The 17,368-nt window shown below is 42.5% G+C and overlaps 1 protein-coding gene across 2 annotated transcripts; it reads right to left on the reverse strand.

Annotated features, from left to right (window-relative positions):
• Window positions 1–1,348: 1,348 nt before the first annotated feature.
• nrbp1 (nuclear receptor binding protein 1) lies at window positions 1,349–10,164 on the reverse strand. 2 transcript variants are annotated; one of them, XM_083688399.1, is made up of 18 exons: window positions 9,660–10,164; window positions 8,925–9,175; window positions 8,675–8,797; window positions 7,243–7,344; window positions 7,010–7,099; window positions 6,574–6,614; window positions 6,365–6,459; window positions 6,188–6,271; window positions 6,006–6,064; window positions 5,682–5,780; window positions 5,348–5,480; window positions 5,145–5,235; window positions 4,911–4,961; window positions 4,422–4,557; window positions 4,158–4,208; window positions 3,951–4,014; window positions 3,733–3,788; window positions 1,349–3,572 (listed from the first exon to the last, which is right to left on the reverse strand). In XM_083688399.1, the coding sequence occupies exons 2-18, from the start codon at window positions 9,150–9,152 to the stop codon at window positions 3,477–3,479; spliced, it is 1,599 nt and encodes a 532-aa protein (XP_083544525.1). In that variant the 5' UTR covers window positions 9,153–9,175; window positions 9,660–10,164; the 3' UTR covers window positions 1,349–3,476. The 2 variants fall into 2 exon arrangements, with proteins under 2 accessions (XP_083544525.1, XP_083544524.1); XM_083688398.1 differs by having other exon boundaries at window positions 8,925–9,178.
• Between the last annotated feature and the right edge of the window lie 7,204 nt (window positions 10,165–17,368).

Here is a 17,368-nt window from a genome sequence, read left to right on the forward strand (position 1 = left end):
GTCTCCAAGAGGATGGAGGATTTACGAGATTTCACGGACGTGGTGTCACAGAGCTCGAACACTTTCCAGGCCAATTACTGGCCACACCAGATACATCGCGGTTCTCACAAAACATGAACGGAGAGACAAATCACATCAGTAAGTCTCTACAAATAAATAGCGAGGTAAGAAACAGGTGTAAACCCTATATTGAGCTCCCCTGGCTACAGTTTACTAAATGTGACAACATTTTATATCATAGGTGCTTGTCCGTTAGGACACAATTGGCTTTTCAATGCAGAATCGTGTCAAAAAGAACTTGGAAGAGATAGAACGGCTGTCTTAGCTCACTCTCAGCAACTCTGTCCTAATGTTGTTTTCAGTTTCTCTGTATTAATTTGCCTTATGTTTCCCTGTGTATTAATTTGCCTTATGTTTCCCTGTGTATTAATTTGCCTTATGTTTAACAGTAACATTCATTCTATGTTTAACAGTAACATTCATTCAATGTATGTTTTAGTGGACAAACCCAGCCCAGGTCATCAAGCTAGTGGTCCTTTGACTATCTGTTGACACTGCACCATCAACCATTTCGAGTCATCTAAGAGGTTGCTGTAGTGTTCTATAGAATGAAAATGTATATTGTCCATAAATTACAGTGGGTGGTATAGGGAGGTGTTAACACAGAATTTTGTGGACCAAAAATACTGGATGTGCAGAATTGCTCATGAATTGACTTTTTGTGCCTATATACAACATTACTTTCACAACTGGAAGTAAAACACTATTTGATGTGAGACAGTAATGTGTTTGAAGTGCTATGTACTGTTTTTGTATTCTTTTTTACACTCACAATATGTAAAGAAATGGAAAACACCCTTAATTGTTTATAGAATTGAGGAACACTTATAAAGTTGTTGTTACCATTTTGGTCTCTTGGTTTAGATTCAATGTTTACAGGGTGTTTTATATGAAAATATTTTTTTGGCATGATGTACTTTTCACATGAAAATTTACTTATTTAATTTTTTATGTCAGTGTGTCAGCATGAAATGTTGTGTATTACAATTCCTATTTCTTTGAGCACAATATCATTTTTGTGACTAAAGGTTGTGCAGTACAGTACATGAATATACTAGTACAAGGGCTCCTGTTTTCTTACAATTCTGATGAACAGTTGTTAATAAAACACTTTTAACCAATCATCTCTGAATGTGGCTTAATAGAGTTTGTCCTAAGAATGATTATACTGTATTACGACTGCTTTTAAAAAAACAAACAAGGCTCCACAAACATGCACATAAAAAACAAGCATACAGTTAATTAATGGAAACAAGTCAGAGGAAGAACCACAAGGAAGACAAGATAGCGAAGTGCTCTAGGTGTCATTTATTTTAGGTGTAATCAAAAACACAAGAGGGGAGAGATGTGTTGCAGAAGCACACGTCCATTATGACAGTGTACAAGATGGATACGCACTCTCTGCAGTCCCACAATACCAACCGTGTCTGATAGGACACCCTGTAAAGATATACAGACTGTACAATAGATAGACTGTGGGTCTTGACAATGACTTAGTAACTGGAATATTGAACACCCGCTTAATAGACCCTCACCTCTCCCATAACATGTAAATATGTACGTTGCTGGTCTATACAATTCGTAGACTATAGTACAGCATTTGAAAGATAAGGAATTAAAATGGAAAACAGTACAGTAGTGCAAACTAGCAGCGAGTTGGATATCTCTGAAAATAATAGCAAAAGTGGGTGCTCTGTGACTCGTGTGGGCTACTGTTGTATGAGCTTCCTTTACTGCCTCCAATTGCAAGCAGGAGAGTGTGTGCTTGCAGCACAGGGTTAGTGACAGAAAGTCAGGTAACTTCAACAGTGACGACAAAATGTTGTCTCAGTTTCACACATAAGCCTTCCACTTCTCTAAGGAGGGTACACTATCATTTCAGTTCATGAAGAGAAATTAACATCCTGCCTTCACCATGGTTGTTTAAAAAAAAAAAAGAAAAGAAAAGAAAAAAAGAAAAAAGAAAGTGCTACATTATACTTAAAAAGGTGCAATATGTAACACTCAAGCTTTCGAATGGTTCTAAATGACTTATGTTGACAATATTTAATCGGTAGCGATCAGGCAATGAAATACATAATTCATTTCCCAATGCTGTTTTGGTCCGGAAAAGTGCTTTCTAAAGTGGGAGTATCAGGTGCAACACTAGGATTGTTTACAATTGACCATTTGCATGGGGTGTTCTAGGGGAGTGGACTCACCAATTTTCACCTGTATCTGGTGGCTGCCTCTTCAAACCGTGTGTGCATGAAGAAACACAACTGCTAATGTCTGACACTGCAAGTCCATTTCAGGGAGTTATATTATTATTTGGGAGAGTGTTGTTTGGAATTTCAAACTGAATTCCACCTCTGTGGCCAGGGTTGGCAGATTTCCAACAGACACCCAGGTCCTCTAAGAGAATTAGGGAATGATCGTTTTCAACTTTTGTGACTACTGATTATTTATACGGAGTCAGAAGACATGCATGTATTCACTACGTTTTGAATCATTAACAAATTCAGACCATGGAGTTTTTATAAATATGGCCCAAAGTGTAAACCAGAGGTCCTTACATGGACACCGGGTCTCTGCTCTGAAATGGCACTGAAACATAGTAGGTGAAAATGTGTCACTTTATAAAATACAAGTTATAGTCAAACTATGATAAAGTGACCACCGCTTTTCACATACTAAAGTATGATTCAAAGCGATACAGCAACTAAATGCAAACATTCACAAAAACAACGTCTTCGGGCTGAAAGTGAAATACACACTTATGATAAACCATATTGATAAGCATAATTTATCGCCACGACATTCTTACCATATTAGTCTCTTGCTCTCATCATTTTGGCTCAGAAGGATCGGGTATTGGTGTTATAATCACAGCTACAGTTTGTTCAGATGTACAAATAAATAAACATGACACGTCAGAGCCATCTATGACTGATTCTTGAGAGGAAGACATACCTTATTCGCTGAGAGAAGGAAGTAGAGAAAAAGACCAATCACAACCAGACTCACTTCACACAACACCATGCATACACTGTAGTATGCGAGAACGAACATTTTGCTCACATACAGACTGAAAACGTTCCAACAGTTTGAGTAAAAACTTTCAAAATACAGCTTTGTAATACTGACTTTCAGTTACGAGTCGTTTTCTTCTTTTAAAACAGAGAAGCAGATAGCTTATTAGCTACACAAAAACAAAACAGAAGTACAAAAAGACAACCACCTAGTGGCAGCTTTTCCCACCATAAGGTGTGAAGACAGGCTGCAGGAATAATTTTGGGAGCAAAGACCAAGGCTTTCCCTCTGTCCCTGCAAAGCTTTCCCACAATCCTTTGGGGTGAGCGACAGCGAGTCCTGTGGGAGAGGATGAGGAAGAGTGGGGATGATGGGGGGGGGGGGGGGGGGGTAACACTCCACCGCTATGAGGAGACAGTGACTGGATTCAGAGAATCATTGCGGTTATAGAACTTGGAGAAGGCCTCTTCGAGAACTGAAGCAAGACGTGGCTGATCACCCTGAGAGAGAGAGAGAGAGATCGAGTTAAGTTACAAATACCAACAGGTCATTGAGAGGGTAAAACTGCAGGCTAAAATGACCTTGCTCTCTTAAATCTGAACTCTGCTGGTATGTTGTGATTGAGCCTATGGCTGCGGGCCTCATCATCCCTTCACTTACCTCATTGATAAATCCCAGTTGAACAAGCTCCACAGCCAATTCCTGCACATTTTCATCTGCACAGAGAAGACGCATAGGCTGTCAGACATACTAGGCAAACAGACGTAGCCATAGACACACTACAACCCCCCCCCCCCCCCCTCCCCTTATATATACACATATACCACACAACCTCTGCTCTGAATAACCAACCCAAGCATAGATGTGGGAATACTCACTTGGTAACAAATCACAGCTTAAGTGCCGGTTTAACTTGTCCTCAAGCTTCAACAACAACGTAAGCTGAAAAAGAGAAGGGACAAAACGAAGGTTTAAAGGAGGTGCAAGAGTCTTTTGGCTGCAAATCACAGCCTCTCCGCTGAATGAAGCCGGTCCACATGTCTTACCCCTACGCTAGAACATTAGGAGTCATGACACAGACTTACATGGTGTTTAGCCTCGTCTACAGGCTCAATGTTGCACTGCATCTGCAGGACCTGGTGAGGGATGAGAGGTTAACAAAAAAAATAGAGTTTCTATTTCAGCTTGCGTATTTCAATACAATCAGACAATCGGTAATATTCAGACACAAGGCCTCCTCCATTCACCCCATCATCCCTCTGTACCATCCCTCCTCTTTCCACTTCGTTGTGCCTTTCTATCCATCCCTCTACTCGTCCCTAATATCAATCCCTTCCTCCAGCTCTTACCTTCCTGGTCTCCAGCTCTGCAGGCTCAGGGGTGGGGCTTTTGACTGAGGGGGGCACAATGGGAGACTTGGCCGCCTCCTGCTGGGGCTGCTGGGGGCAGGGCACCCCAAACGCCATCAGGGGGTAGATCCCATTCCTGACACACAAGGGAGATGGGTCAGACTTAAAATCAACGTACACTCACTGATACATCTACGGATATTCAGAACAGAACAGCACACGCATACTAGCCTGACGGAATCAGCCTGATCGCCACGTTCACTCTGCTTCACTTCACATATCAGTGTGACCTTCCCCCTTTCATTCTAGGAGTGTGGCGCAAAACTAATTTGTATTGGGATTGGATCGGCCTTTAAACAATCAGAAAACCGAAACGGAACCATCTCTGAAAGCCAGACGGATAAGTGAAGAGAAACAGAATGTGAAGTATCGCACGATACAGATGGTTCTAACACGCTACACACATACACCGCATGAGGGCTTCCTTACCTCACGTCTTCCAGGAACTTGTCCAGCTCAAGAGCAGGAAAGTGTGAAAGCCTGAGGATATGAACAGATCATTGATGTTGAAGAGACATGACAGTGTGTGATCAAAAGGTGACAGAGTTGCTTTCTCTTTCTCTCTCTCTCTGAATGATAAAAGTCTCCAAGGAATCGAACAGCCAGGTTGTAGTCACACAAAGGGAAGAGAAGAGCTGAATCCCTACAACAGTCAAGACTTACTTCATCTGAACTCCTTCCTTGCACTCTACGATCACCAGGTTGGGGTCCATGTTCTTTGTCATCTCCTCTAAAGCATTTTCTGGAATCGTGTCTACAAGATGGAGGTCAGGCCAAATGAGAACATTCACATCACATCAGTTGTGAGAGCAGTGAGCGTTAACGTGTGTGTGTGTGTTAGTGTGTGTGTGTGTGTGGTCACTTACGTTGGTGGCTGACAATGCAGTGTGCTGCCAGCAGCTTCAGTAAGGGCACCTCAAACAGAGCCGGGTGGAACAACAGCTCTTTGGCAGTGGGCCGTTTATTGGGGTCCAGCTCCAGACACTTCTGAATGAACTCCTACCATAGGAAAACACACATTTATGACACACACACACACACACACACACACGATGCTGACAAATACTTGCAGTATGCTTGGACTGGTATTGGAAACCCTCAGAATGGATATCCAATTTATGTTTTCAATCTCTTGATTGTAGCAATATCTAAAGGCAATCAAGACACAAATGGGGTCTGTGCCACTGGGCTCTGACTCACCCTCTGTAGTGGGTCCTCCAGGGACTGAATGGCACTGTTGATGGCGTCTTGGGACACGTAAGAAGACTCTCCATTACTTTGGATCTCCAGCACAGCCATCTGAGGAGAGGAGAAGGGAAAAAGAGGGATGATTACAAGACTATAAGTGGACTTAGAACTTCATACTTTATCAAGTTACTGTGGAGCTACAGTCATCAGGCTAGTCATCTACTTGATGATGATTTTATTTTTCAATGTGATCTACGAATATGAGTATGTGTTGCTTGTTGTATGAGTGTGAGACCAACAGAACCATAGGAGAAATAGGTTGGCCTCCCTGCTCACCTCTAAGGCACACATTCCAAAGGAATAAATGTCCACAGCTGTGGTGACATCAGCAACAGCTGAAATCAGAATGAAGCCAACCTTTTAACCATTTTAGAGACATTTCTTCAGCAAAATAAATAAATGAATCCTCTACTTCATCAAGTGATTTCTCAAAACAAATGCTGAGGGTGGAAATTCACCTCCATACTCCGGGGCAAAGAAGTGTAGACTCTTCTGCTCCTCTCGACAGGTTTTGACATGGTTATTGATAGTGTCTGGAGCCACTACAATAGAGGAGAAACAGATTAGAAACAAGGACACCTGGTTACAGGCCAAGAGAGATTGAAGGTTGCTCGTCTGGTGTGGCTGAGGCCTACCTGAGCCGATCTTGATGAGGCCGTTGTGCTGGATGAAGATGGTGTCACAGGTCAGGTTTCCGTGGATGATGGGAGGGTCACATAAGTGCAGGTAACTGGGGAGAGAGAATGGTTACAAGATGTCTCCAGAAAAGTGCACCTTTGAAAATCTGTCTTGTAGAGGTGAACCTGTGTGTGAGAGTGTGTGTGTGTGTGTGTGTGTTACTGACCTGAGAGCAGACAGTATCTGTGTACACCAGCGCTTCCAGGCCTGATTGAAAGGTATAAGAAAACAGACACCACAGAGATGAGTGAAGCACAATGATGTCTGAAACTGAGACAAACTTATGTAGGGATTTCTACTTTTTGAAGTGTTCTAAAATTACATTCTTAATCAAGTAACTGCATTGGGCAAGTTATGCATTAACAGAAGGCTTTGTTAAATTTGTCTACAATTGGGGCTGTCATAAGACCAAAGAAATGGGACACTGTCCTTGCAGCCAGGAGAGAGGGGAAACTTTTAACTGAGCCATGGGAACACAGGGCAGTACATACAGGTGACATACATTCTTCTTATAGAGTTTGGTAAGTCCTACCTTCATGTTATTCTACAGTATCTGTTGACTCCTATAAGCTAAAAGACCAAAGTAGACACGTCTTCCATACCTTTTCATTCATAGTCTTGTGGTTTTTCTTGGTCTTTTTCAGAAACTGTTTCAGACTTCCTGAAGACATGTATTCTGTGATGAAAATAACCTGCCAGGGTTTATAAAAAAATAAATTAAATAAAAAAGATTAAAATCAATGACCTGTGCAATAGATTGTCCCTCAACAAAGGCATTTGTACTAAATGAATAATGTAATGATTGTTATGTTGTCCCAGAAAGTAGAACACTTACCCTGGCCCTATTCTCCTTGACATCAGCCCAGTACTTGTGAAACTTCACAATGTTCAGATGTTCCAACTGGATCAAGTTGTCAAAAACCGCTTTGACTTTCTCCTGTTGGAAGTGAAAGAGGGGAAAGAAACAAGGGAGACATAGTTAAACTGTTTACTGACAAAAACAAACATCACATACCAAATATCAACTAATAAACATGATTGGATCAATGATCTTAATACTTATTTCCTAATCAAATGTACAATCTCTGCTGTAATCCACTGAGGTATTACCGGATGGAGTTTGACACTTAAGCCCAATTAAGCTCTTTATACCTAACTAGCCCACTTAGCCTGAGTTTATGTCTGACTGTGTCAGAATGGGCTACTCTTAGGAAATGGGCTAACCCAGTATTAAGTTGCCTGCCCTTTGCCATATTTGCAGTCGTTGTGTGCCCAGGAGTTAATTCTAAATGACTTTACTTTTACTTGGGTACAGGTTACTGTTCAATATGTATGTAAAACTGTTTCGTAAAAAGCACAAATAAAATAAAAATTCAGAGTGTTCCTATAGATTTGTTGGACCAGGTGGCAGCACAATGCTCACACGATTCAGAATAAGATCCAGACTGGATCACTGTTATGTTAGTTCATAAAAATTCTCTGCAAGTCATGCCAAAATAAAGTAAAGTATTGCTTTTCATATAGCGGAAAACACCATCACAAAATTGGAGATGGGAGCTCATCTTACTCAAAGCTCAGCCTCTGTTCAACAGACGCCAACACAGCATGTTCATTTGCAGAACAGAAGGCAGACTTAACCGTCTGAGCCAGCGAACTGACAAGAACTCCACACAAACTGCTTACAGAAAATCACAGAGTGGAACACATCCAAGAACTGTCCACAGAAAAGGGTTTCAACACCTAATGTGGAGGTTTATATAACAACAATCTTTTGGTGTCTGTTCCCTCTCCTCTCTTTCCAAGAACTGTTGAAGTAACACTCGCACAAAGGGTTTGTGTTTACCATTTGCTATGGGTTTAGCAGCAACTGGTCTGACCACTTTGCCTGAGGAGCTTAAAGGTGAGAGGTAAAAGAAAAAAAATAATAATCTACTCCCACCAACTCTTTCTTAAGCTGATGAGCTCTGATACCAGAATGCAGAGAGGAAAAAGTGACAGACACTGTTTCCGTTTTGCTAGATCCAGCGCTGTAATGCATCAAGTAAATGTGAACATTTCTCAAGGGGGGGGGGTACCAGTGGTTCTGAGGACCTAAACCTGACTGTTATGACATAATAATGAACATAATAACGGCCAGCCCATAGACATAGAACAGATATCTATTGTTCTATCTCTATGGGTCTGCCATTGTGAGATGTCTGCTGGGTCAGTGTGTGATGACTAACCATCGTGACATCATAAAGGGCATTGTGCAGCTGTGAGCTCACCTCCTGCAGTTTGAAGTTCTTCCTCTCTGAGAACATGACCTCATTCCACACCACCTCCACACCCTCCTCTGTGTCCATGGCCAAGTAGGCATTGTCGATCCCAGGGACATTTCGCTGATTTACCTAAAATAGGGCAACAGTAGCAGGTGTTTAGATTAATCCTCAAATTCTACAAAACACAGCAACTGACTAAAAACAGTGATCCTTCCCATGATGCTTCTACACTAGGGCTGTTCATTAAAGACTGTACCTCCTCTCTGCGTTTCTGCCAACGTCCGCATGGACTCTCCTCCAGAATCTCTGACTCGTCCTCACTCTCCTCTTCCTCATCCTCAGTCGCTGCTGTGGGGGGAGGCTGTGTCGTCATGGATACAGGGGGGGATACGGATGACACAGGCTGTCCAGTGGTGGCAGCTACCATGGACTCCGGCTTCCCCTCCTGGACAGGGTCCGGTGCCTTCCCCTCTCCCTCTGACATCACTTCCTGTCAGGCTTGGCCGCCTGCTGCAAAACAAGACAAATATTGTAGTCACACACCAAGCGTCCAAGCATCATTGTATGTAGTGTAAAATGCATAACGAAGTACAAATAGCTAAAATACCACTCTGAATATGGATGAATGCATTTACATGGCAAAGGCTGAGGAAATAAACTAAGTTTCTTCACAGCAACGTATTTCAGAGTACAGCCTGTTCTACTTCGCTTTAGCTAGCAAGTGTGGCTCCTCCCCCTGATGATGGCAGCTAGCAAGCTGGCACATTAAGGCCTCCTATCATAGGTACATTATTCAGCCAAGAAAATGTGTGTTTAGACATAAATTGCTATGTGTTTGGATGACAAGTAGCTGGAACCAACGCACACATGACATGCCAACTTAGTGAATCCAGCTTACATTAACATTATTAGCCGATTTCGTTGATGTCGTCTACTGTACTGTACTGTAGTCGACAGCTAAAGGCTATCTGCACGGAGTTGTCTAGTTTACCTTTCTAACTGGAGTGATGTGGCCAGAATCCAACCGTTGCCAATCTTATTTGGAATCCTTGTGAAAAACAACGATTTGTCGGCTGAGCTAGCAAGCTGCTAACAAGCAACTGTCAGAGGACACACTTCCTGGTTTCGTTGACAACGGAGATATGCTCTTATAAATGCTGTTGGGGTTTCACTGTTGTTGGATAGACAGTCCAAATCCCAGGTTGACAGCTGGCTAGCTGGTTAACCTTATCAACTAGTTTACGAGCCGACTTCGTTGTCCAGTCCTCGCTCTGGCCTGGATCTGGTAGCAAAAAAATGATTGGCACAGTTTGTTCTAGTCTGCGCGAACCTTTTCAAGCCAAGGCGCTGGCTACGAGCCAGGCTAGCCAGAAACTGTGTTAGCTTCCGAGATGTTGCACAACATATCACAGTTTAAGCTTGAACAGTTGCATTATCCACATGATAATCGTACTTTAAATTATCCAAAGGAGGAGGTTGATGTTTACCGACGTCTACCGATACAGTGATGGCGATGGCTAACTTTGTTCCGTGAGCAATATTAGTGGAACTCCGCCCACCTATTTCCGGTGTATGTAAATTAGGAGTTTATTCCAAATAAAAGTACCCACATTATACTTCATTAAATATTTAAAAATTGTAAATATGGATAAAGGAACCACTAATTATATTCAACTTATCTCGGGAAATAAACATTTAATCCTCTCAATGTATTATTTGTGTTTTTAAGGGTTTGTAATTCTTCTAATACTTTAATTACCCTGATGAAAGAGCATTGCATAATAATGATAGACTGTACAAAATTCTAATTAGACTAAGTACCCTGAGCGGTTTTACCACAGTGAAAATCCATCAACATTTTGTATGACACAGTCGTGGTTTAAACTCACTCCATATTCTAGTAGTGTTGCCAACTACATCGGTTCTGTGAGCTGCAATGTTCGAGAAATATTTGTGTACAGCCCAGTGTACATACAACATATAATAGGCATGTGTAAAATGACATAATTGCACCAGTATGTAAAATATGATGATCAAAATTACTTTTTCGAAATGATATATACTTTCTGTTCGGTATTGTCTTTTTTCAGCAAAAATAAGAGAACATAATGTGATCCTATTCCATTCATCTCGTACCTAGCGCTTTTATTTTGAATTCGCGAAAACGAAACGGGAAGTCTTAAGTTGTTGCTTATCATTGGCAAAAGAATAGAGCCAAAGAGAATTAGGAGAGCCCACACACACCGAGTCGTTGACGCCTCGATTTCTGGATCACCATCCTGATAGGCTGAATTGTCTGTCGCTCCTAGGAAGGGGGAAGGGAGGGGAGGAAAGAAAGGTTTGTAGCGAGATACTGTATGTACAACAGCGTTTTAAACCAATCGCTTTGCATTTACAGTATTTGCCGTCAGAGGTCAGTATAATGCCGACCGTGGTAGCCTGACGTGAACTCACAACCTGTGTTTTGTTGGGGACATGACACACTACTAGGCCGACTGAAACTATGCTGTGCTGGCTTGAATATTTTCCCTGAACTTTATTTTTTTTTAACCATTTCATATTGATATTGTAAATATATCTCACTATCTATAACAATATAGTTAGTCGTCATTAGTATACTATAAGCCACTGAAATAGACTGCATTAAACACCTGCATCGTGTGGGTATTAACATTCGGTCAATCCATCGGAGAGGCGTGTTTACTTGAGGGACTTGGTATAGTGAAGCTTGAGCGCACTCTCCTGAACGGGGCGACCCTTGTATAGGTAGTGCCATTATGGTCACTATTGCACGGTCACCGTACAGTAAAAAGAGATCTGGATTACACAAAAACAAACACGCATATGCAAATAATGATCAATTTAATGCATTCACATACAATATTCAAAAGAAAATATGCATTGTAGCTATCGAGGTATAAATGATACATTTGCGAGATGATGCAAAAGCACCAATCCCGTCACCAGAATCCCATCACCAAAAACAACACCCACACCTCACCTCATATGTAAATTCCCTTGAGTCATAAATTGAGCAGAGAATCTTATTGCTTTGCCATATAGCTCATCCTGTACATGGCCAGCTATGGAACTCCTGGAGCGGTGCCATCCAGTCCTGGGCTGACGAGGTGGGTGGAGGACTATCAGTACGGAGTAGCATCAGTGGCGGCAGGTAGCCTGGAGGTTAGAGAGGCCGGTTTGAGGCTGGTTCGATCCCCGCTCCAGGAGGGATCTGGATGTGAGCTGGTGACTGGAGGGTTACTGGCATCATATCCAGGTCCCTACCACTGCCGTTGTGCCCTTGAGCAAGGGTAGCGTGCATATCTTCTTTTAAAAAACAGACCTCTAGCTCTTTTCAAACTCCCAATCCAGGCAGAGAGCTATGATGCATTATGGGTCTCTCAATGGGAGATGAAAAATGCTAATTTAAACCGGGCTGCTAAACTCCAACGGTTTGATGTGGACCTTCCTTATTGACAGAGCATAATCAGCCTTATGAGGAGACAGTTTGAGTGTGAAGGCATGGTTGTTGCTTATTCTGTTCTTTCAAAGCTGAGCTCAGGTTAGGTATGGCCATAAGGGGCCCGTGGCAAATTTTCCCCGTGGCACGCAATGATCTTGGCAAAACAGTCCCTACAAGGACAACAAGTATCTCATGACCATGTCTGAGGTTTAAGGACAATGCTGAGTTGAGGGAGGAATCACCTGTTAGTTACGGATTTGGGTGTCCTGGATTTGGCAGCCGAAAAGTAAACTTCACGGACAATGGAGTTTCCACCCAAACCTGGGCCAAAAGAGTCGGCACCACACCTACTGGAACCTGCCAGCCTGGGCCCCAGCCTTGTTCCTTTGCCTGAGGGACAACCTCTTCTGGCACATCAACAGAGCAACACCATCTTCAGTATATATGTATCTTCAGTGCTCTTACTCCCCAAGATTTCCATCTGCTAATTCTGGTGTCAATTAGGTGTCAAGGGGCACGAAAGTTGTAGAGATCCAGCTACAGTACAAGGTGAAACGGCGTGATTTTAGGGAATCCCATACATTGCTGCTTTACATTTACTACTCCTTCATTCAAACTCACTTTTCTCCTCAACGGACCACTTGATATATGTCCTTAGTTAGAAAACAAATTTTGTTTTATGATAATTAAAGAACATTATGTAGTTGTCGAGCAGTTTTTCACAAAAGTTGTGGGAGGACCATTGCTGTTCATTGCTTATTCACTTTAAAAGGGCCTATTGAGAACCTATTCTCCTTGTATACCACTTTGGCACACCAATATTACCTGTTTGCAGCATTACCAAAAATGTTTAATTGTCCCCCTCTTGGTTTGCATCATAGAGATGCATAGAGTACACACCTGCTATCTTCCCAATTCATTGCATTTAAATTAGGGGAGTGCACCCCCTGAGTGCGTTTATAACTCAGTGGTTTGCATCCTCTTTGCTAAGGTCAAGACTACAAGTCAGGGCCACATAACCCACAGACACATTTGAACATTATTTCAATAACAGGACTGCTGTAACACCATTGTCAAGTCAGACATGTGGAGAAAATTTCTTGGTCAACCAGTGAACCCCTGACTGCTCAGACTCAGGTTTTTCTGAGTTGTAGCCATTGACGGCATCTGTACTCACTGAGCTCTTCGTCTCTGGCTCTCGCTGGGTATCTTTCCCCTCCATTTTGTTTTCCCTCCACAGGCCATAGTGGACCCTCGTCTGGCCATAGGTCTCCTGATCCTCAACAGAAGGAGAGTGGGAGTAGATACCAACACACAGCTATGAGAGTGTGCCTCTCCACGGGAGTCAACCTACACACGCTCCAACTGCACAGTCGTGTCCTGGTTCAAGTCAGGCTTTGTTTATTTGAGTCAGACCCATTCAACGTTGTGTGGGGGGGAAAATACAGCTGGAACCATGAGTCTGCTTAGTGTTTGTCCAGCCTGGATCTGGTTACTATGGAGCTCACTAGCATTCCGTCTGCACCCTATTAAGATTGGTTTTCGTTCTGACAAGTTATACTATGTACTCTATATGTCAATGTGTTCATACCAACTCCCCAATTCAAAACACTCTATGGTAACACTTTACAAGGAAAACGTTTTGGGAGGTTGTTAAACATTTATAATAAAAAAATAAAAAATAGGGTTGTATTTTAAAACAAAGTAAACTACAAGTGATGTCACGTGATAGCAGAACCAGAGTGACTGAGCTTCACTAAAGATGACCAATGACAAATATAAGCACTACTAAGTGTGTACTTTAGGAGTGGACTTTCCCTTTTACTCTCTATAAACTAATTAGAAAGGTTTGACAAACCCCAAAGGTATACCTTAATATAAAGTGTTACAAACATGTATACACAATAATAAACAGATGTTGTTGTTGTTGTTGTGGTGGTGATACGTCAGAAAAAGCTTTCAGAGCACAATCCCATGAGGTCAAATAAGAAGAGAATAATGAGAGAAACAGGGTTCATATGAATTGCCCGGGCAGAGGGAGCTGCAGAGAGAGTAAAAGTCAAGTGTTATTTCTCCAGCTGGGGGACGATAAGGGGGATGAGTCTTTCCTATGCCAGTGGGGCCACTGATGGGAACGGGCACTGGGCTTGGCAACACATGATAAGCCCAGTCCTGCCATCCTGTGGGCCTTATCACCCCGAGCAGTGCGCCTCGACAGTTAGTCCTATGGCCAAGGAGTGTTTATGACATCGGCGTCAGTCTGTCTTGCTATGCTTAAAACTATGCCTATCAGTGTGTGGGTGTGTGTGTGTGTGTTTGTGTGTGTACATTTCTATTGTAAACCAGTGTTCTGAAACTTTAAGCGCCATATTTATAGTACAAAGAGTTTGGCCATTGAGGTTTTAGCACTGGTAGTAGGAATACTCACACACAGTGTGTATTAAGCTCAAGATGGAATCTGAGATGAGGAAAGTGGAAAACCTGATGGGATCTGTTATCATAGAGGAGGAAATAAAGACATGATGCCTCTCCCTTGCAGTTGGTTGGTTATGTATTGAGTAAGAGGAGAGAGACAGACAGACAGACAGACAGACAGACAGACAGATAGAAACTGAGAAAGAAAGAGAGAGCTACATTTGTATGAGATGTAAATACGTCTTTGACAGTGGGAGCTATATCTGATCATCTGTCTGTCGAGACTATAGACAGTTCATTTAGTCTAAGCTGCTATCGTGCCACATCATCGTCTCACTGGGGTGGGGAGACAGGAAGCTGAAGGAAACGCTGATGACCATCAGAGGAAAAGACTGCAAGTGCAATCTGTTTGAAACTATCCAAGAAACCAAGTTTAAGCAGACATTTCTAAGTGACAATCTGAAACACAGCTGCCAATAAAGGCTAAATTGTGTTACTAGGATGAATGAAATTATATTTTTTTTGTTGGGGTGAATTTGCCGTTACTGAGTTCCATGTTCCATGTTTGCGATTCATTAGCGGTCATAAACCTGGACTTACATTTGCTTAGCAAGCGGAATATAAAAAGAGTCACAATTGATTTGACATTGATCCAAGAGTTCAGGTCTGGACTCAAATATAGCGCAAAAAGAAAAGCTTGCAATGAAAGCAGAAAGTGGCGCCATCACTACTCACTTCCTTTCATTCATTCGGTTTACGGTGGCAAAACACAATCTGTTAACAGGCACCCTCGCTGGACTGTCAAGTTCTCATCATACTCTAAGGCAAACCACAAGGCCTGCACGCAAACTAGGCCCCTCCAATAACAGCAGCCCACTAGTGTCCTTCACCACACGGCAAGGAGTGACAGATCCCTCTTGTCGATGGAGTAATGGAGGAAGGAGGAATGTGGAAACATCACAGCCATGGGGAGCACTTTCTCTCTAATCTGCAGGGGTGAAGGTGCTGGTTGGGGGGGGTACTATGGCACCTTATACTTCCCTACATTGTTTTAAAGAGTACCTCAAAGTACAGTATATGGGGCCCCTGTTTCATCGTGTGTGACCTGGGTTTACCAGAGTGGACGTGGGGGTGATCTTTGGCTATTGTTTTCGAGAGAGAGCTTGATGTTTATGAGCTCGACCTTCAGCCAAAGAAGGAGGGATAGGCAAGAGAAGATTGTTCAGCACCAAAAGTACTGGATTCCACATATAAGATGCATGGATGTTTAGGGGGTTGGTTTCTCAATCAACCCTAAAAGCCAACAGAGACTAATGTCAGCACCATGTTTCTCTTTCTCTCCAAGAGGGTTCCTTTAAAAAGCTGCCCATGCCCTCTCACACACCCCAAAACAAATGCACATTAAACAAACACATGTTTAGATCCCAAACATGGATTGGGGGTCCCAATCCTATAACAAAGGAAATGGCGAAAGTGGAAGTGAATCTAAACACAATGCATTGCAAGGCGTTCCCATATCCCTAAGCGCAACCGAGTGAAAAATAGCAAAAATAATGAGCATCTTGAACAGTGTGAATGCGCTTGACATGCGCCAGAATTTCAGGAATGCAGTTGAGAGACACAGCTTAAAACCTGTTTTCAATTTGAACTGATGTCAAATCAGTCTCATAAGACCACAATATTCCTCGCCTGTAAGGGAAGAAACTAATCACGAGTAGTTCCTTCCCTTACAGGCGAGGAATGCTGACGGCTCAAGTTGTGAATACAAATTTCTCCACAAAAATGTGTTTCTCATGCAAACTCGTCTATCAACATTCATATTCTGCATGTGAGCGCAAACTGTTACACCCCGAAATATCTGAAGAGTACATGACTGGGCACATTTACAAGCATACGTCAGGCCTGGTATGTTTGCACACGAGAGAGGCCTCATGCCATTCCACACGAGAGAGGCCTCATGCCATTCCACACGAGAGAGGCCTAATGCCATTCCAAATATCGCATGAGAGTGGGTTGTTTTCTCTTCATCACTGCACTTGCTGCAGTTCCGTGACCGTTTCCCCCCCACTCTGCCCTCCGAAATTAAATAAGTCACGTGGGTCTTTACATCTGCTTATCTGAGCCGCTCTGGTAATCTGACATGGACATTCACCAGGCCAGTCAGAAAAAAGGGGTGGGGGGGGTGGGGGGGGGGGACATTCCTTTTTTTCATCCCTTTAAATCTGTTTGCCATTATGCTGGGTCGTACTGGGGCAAAAACCAAATCCATATGCTTCACTCAGGAATGGTTCAGTCAAGAAAGGGTCAATCTTAACTGCAGGCATTGCATTCTGGGTACAGTGGTCTTTGATGTGGGAGAATGTATGCAGGGCAGGGTGAGGCCTTCAAAAAAGAGCATTTCAATGGTTCAAGGATATCTTACTCCTCGTGCTAGATAGGAGGTTTGTGTACACATGCCCACGGATGCTTCCTAAGTCATTTCCAGAATTGATTTGAAACGATTTACTATGCTTGAAGATTTGTATTGTGGGAAAATCATTCCACTCCTACTTGACCAGACATTCTGTACTATACTGAACTTTGTAAAAAAGTTTCTGTCAACAGATATAATTGCAACTGTAGTCTGCTGAGACTTGACAGCTGGAATGTGTGTCTTCCTATTGTTTTTTGCCCATTTATCTTTACATAGCAAACATAGCTGCTGTCATCTATCAATTTAATTTTGTATCATTGCATAATCTTTGCATGCAGCAAAAATATGTTGGTCTTAATTTAAGGTTTGAGTTTAACTCGTGATCCCTTGCTCAGATACAGTTCACCAA

The sequence above is a fragment of the Argentina silus genome (genome assembly GCF_951799395.1).
Source record: "Argentina silus genome assembly, chromosome: 17".
Taxonomy (NCBI): Eukaryota; Metazoa; Chordata; class Actinopteri; order Argentiniformes; family Argentinidae; genus Argentina; species Argentina silus.

Excerpts from the sequence above, each read along its gene's own strand:
- nrbp1 (XM_083688399.1), bottom strand. The coding sequence starts at position 9,152 with ATGTCAGAGGGAGAGGGGAAGGCACCGGACCCTGTCCAGGAGGGGAAG. Across the intron at positions 7,345-8,674 it reads AGAACTTCAAACTGCAGGAG|GAGAAAGTCAAAGCGGTTTT; the intron begins GTGAGCTCACAG and ends CACTTCCAACAG. Across the intron at positions 5,481-5,681 it reads TGGAGGACCCACTACAGAGG|GAGTTCATTCAGAAGTGTCT; the intron begins GTGAGTCAGAGC and ends TTCCTATGGTAG.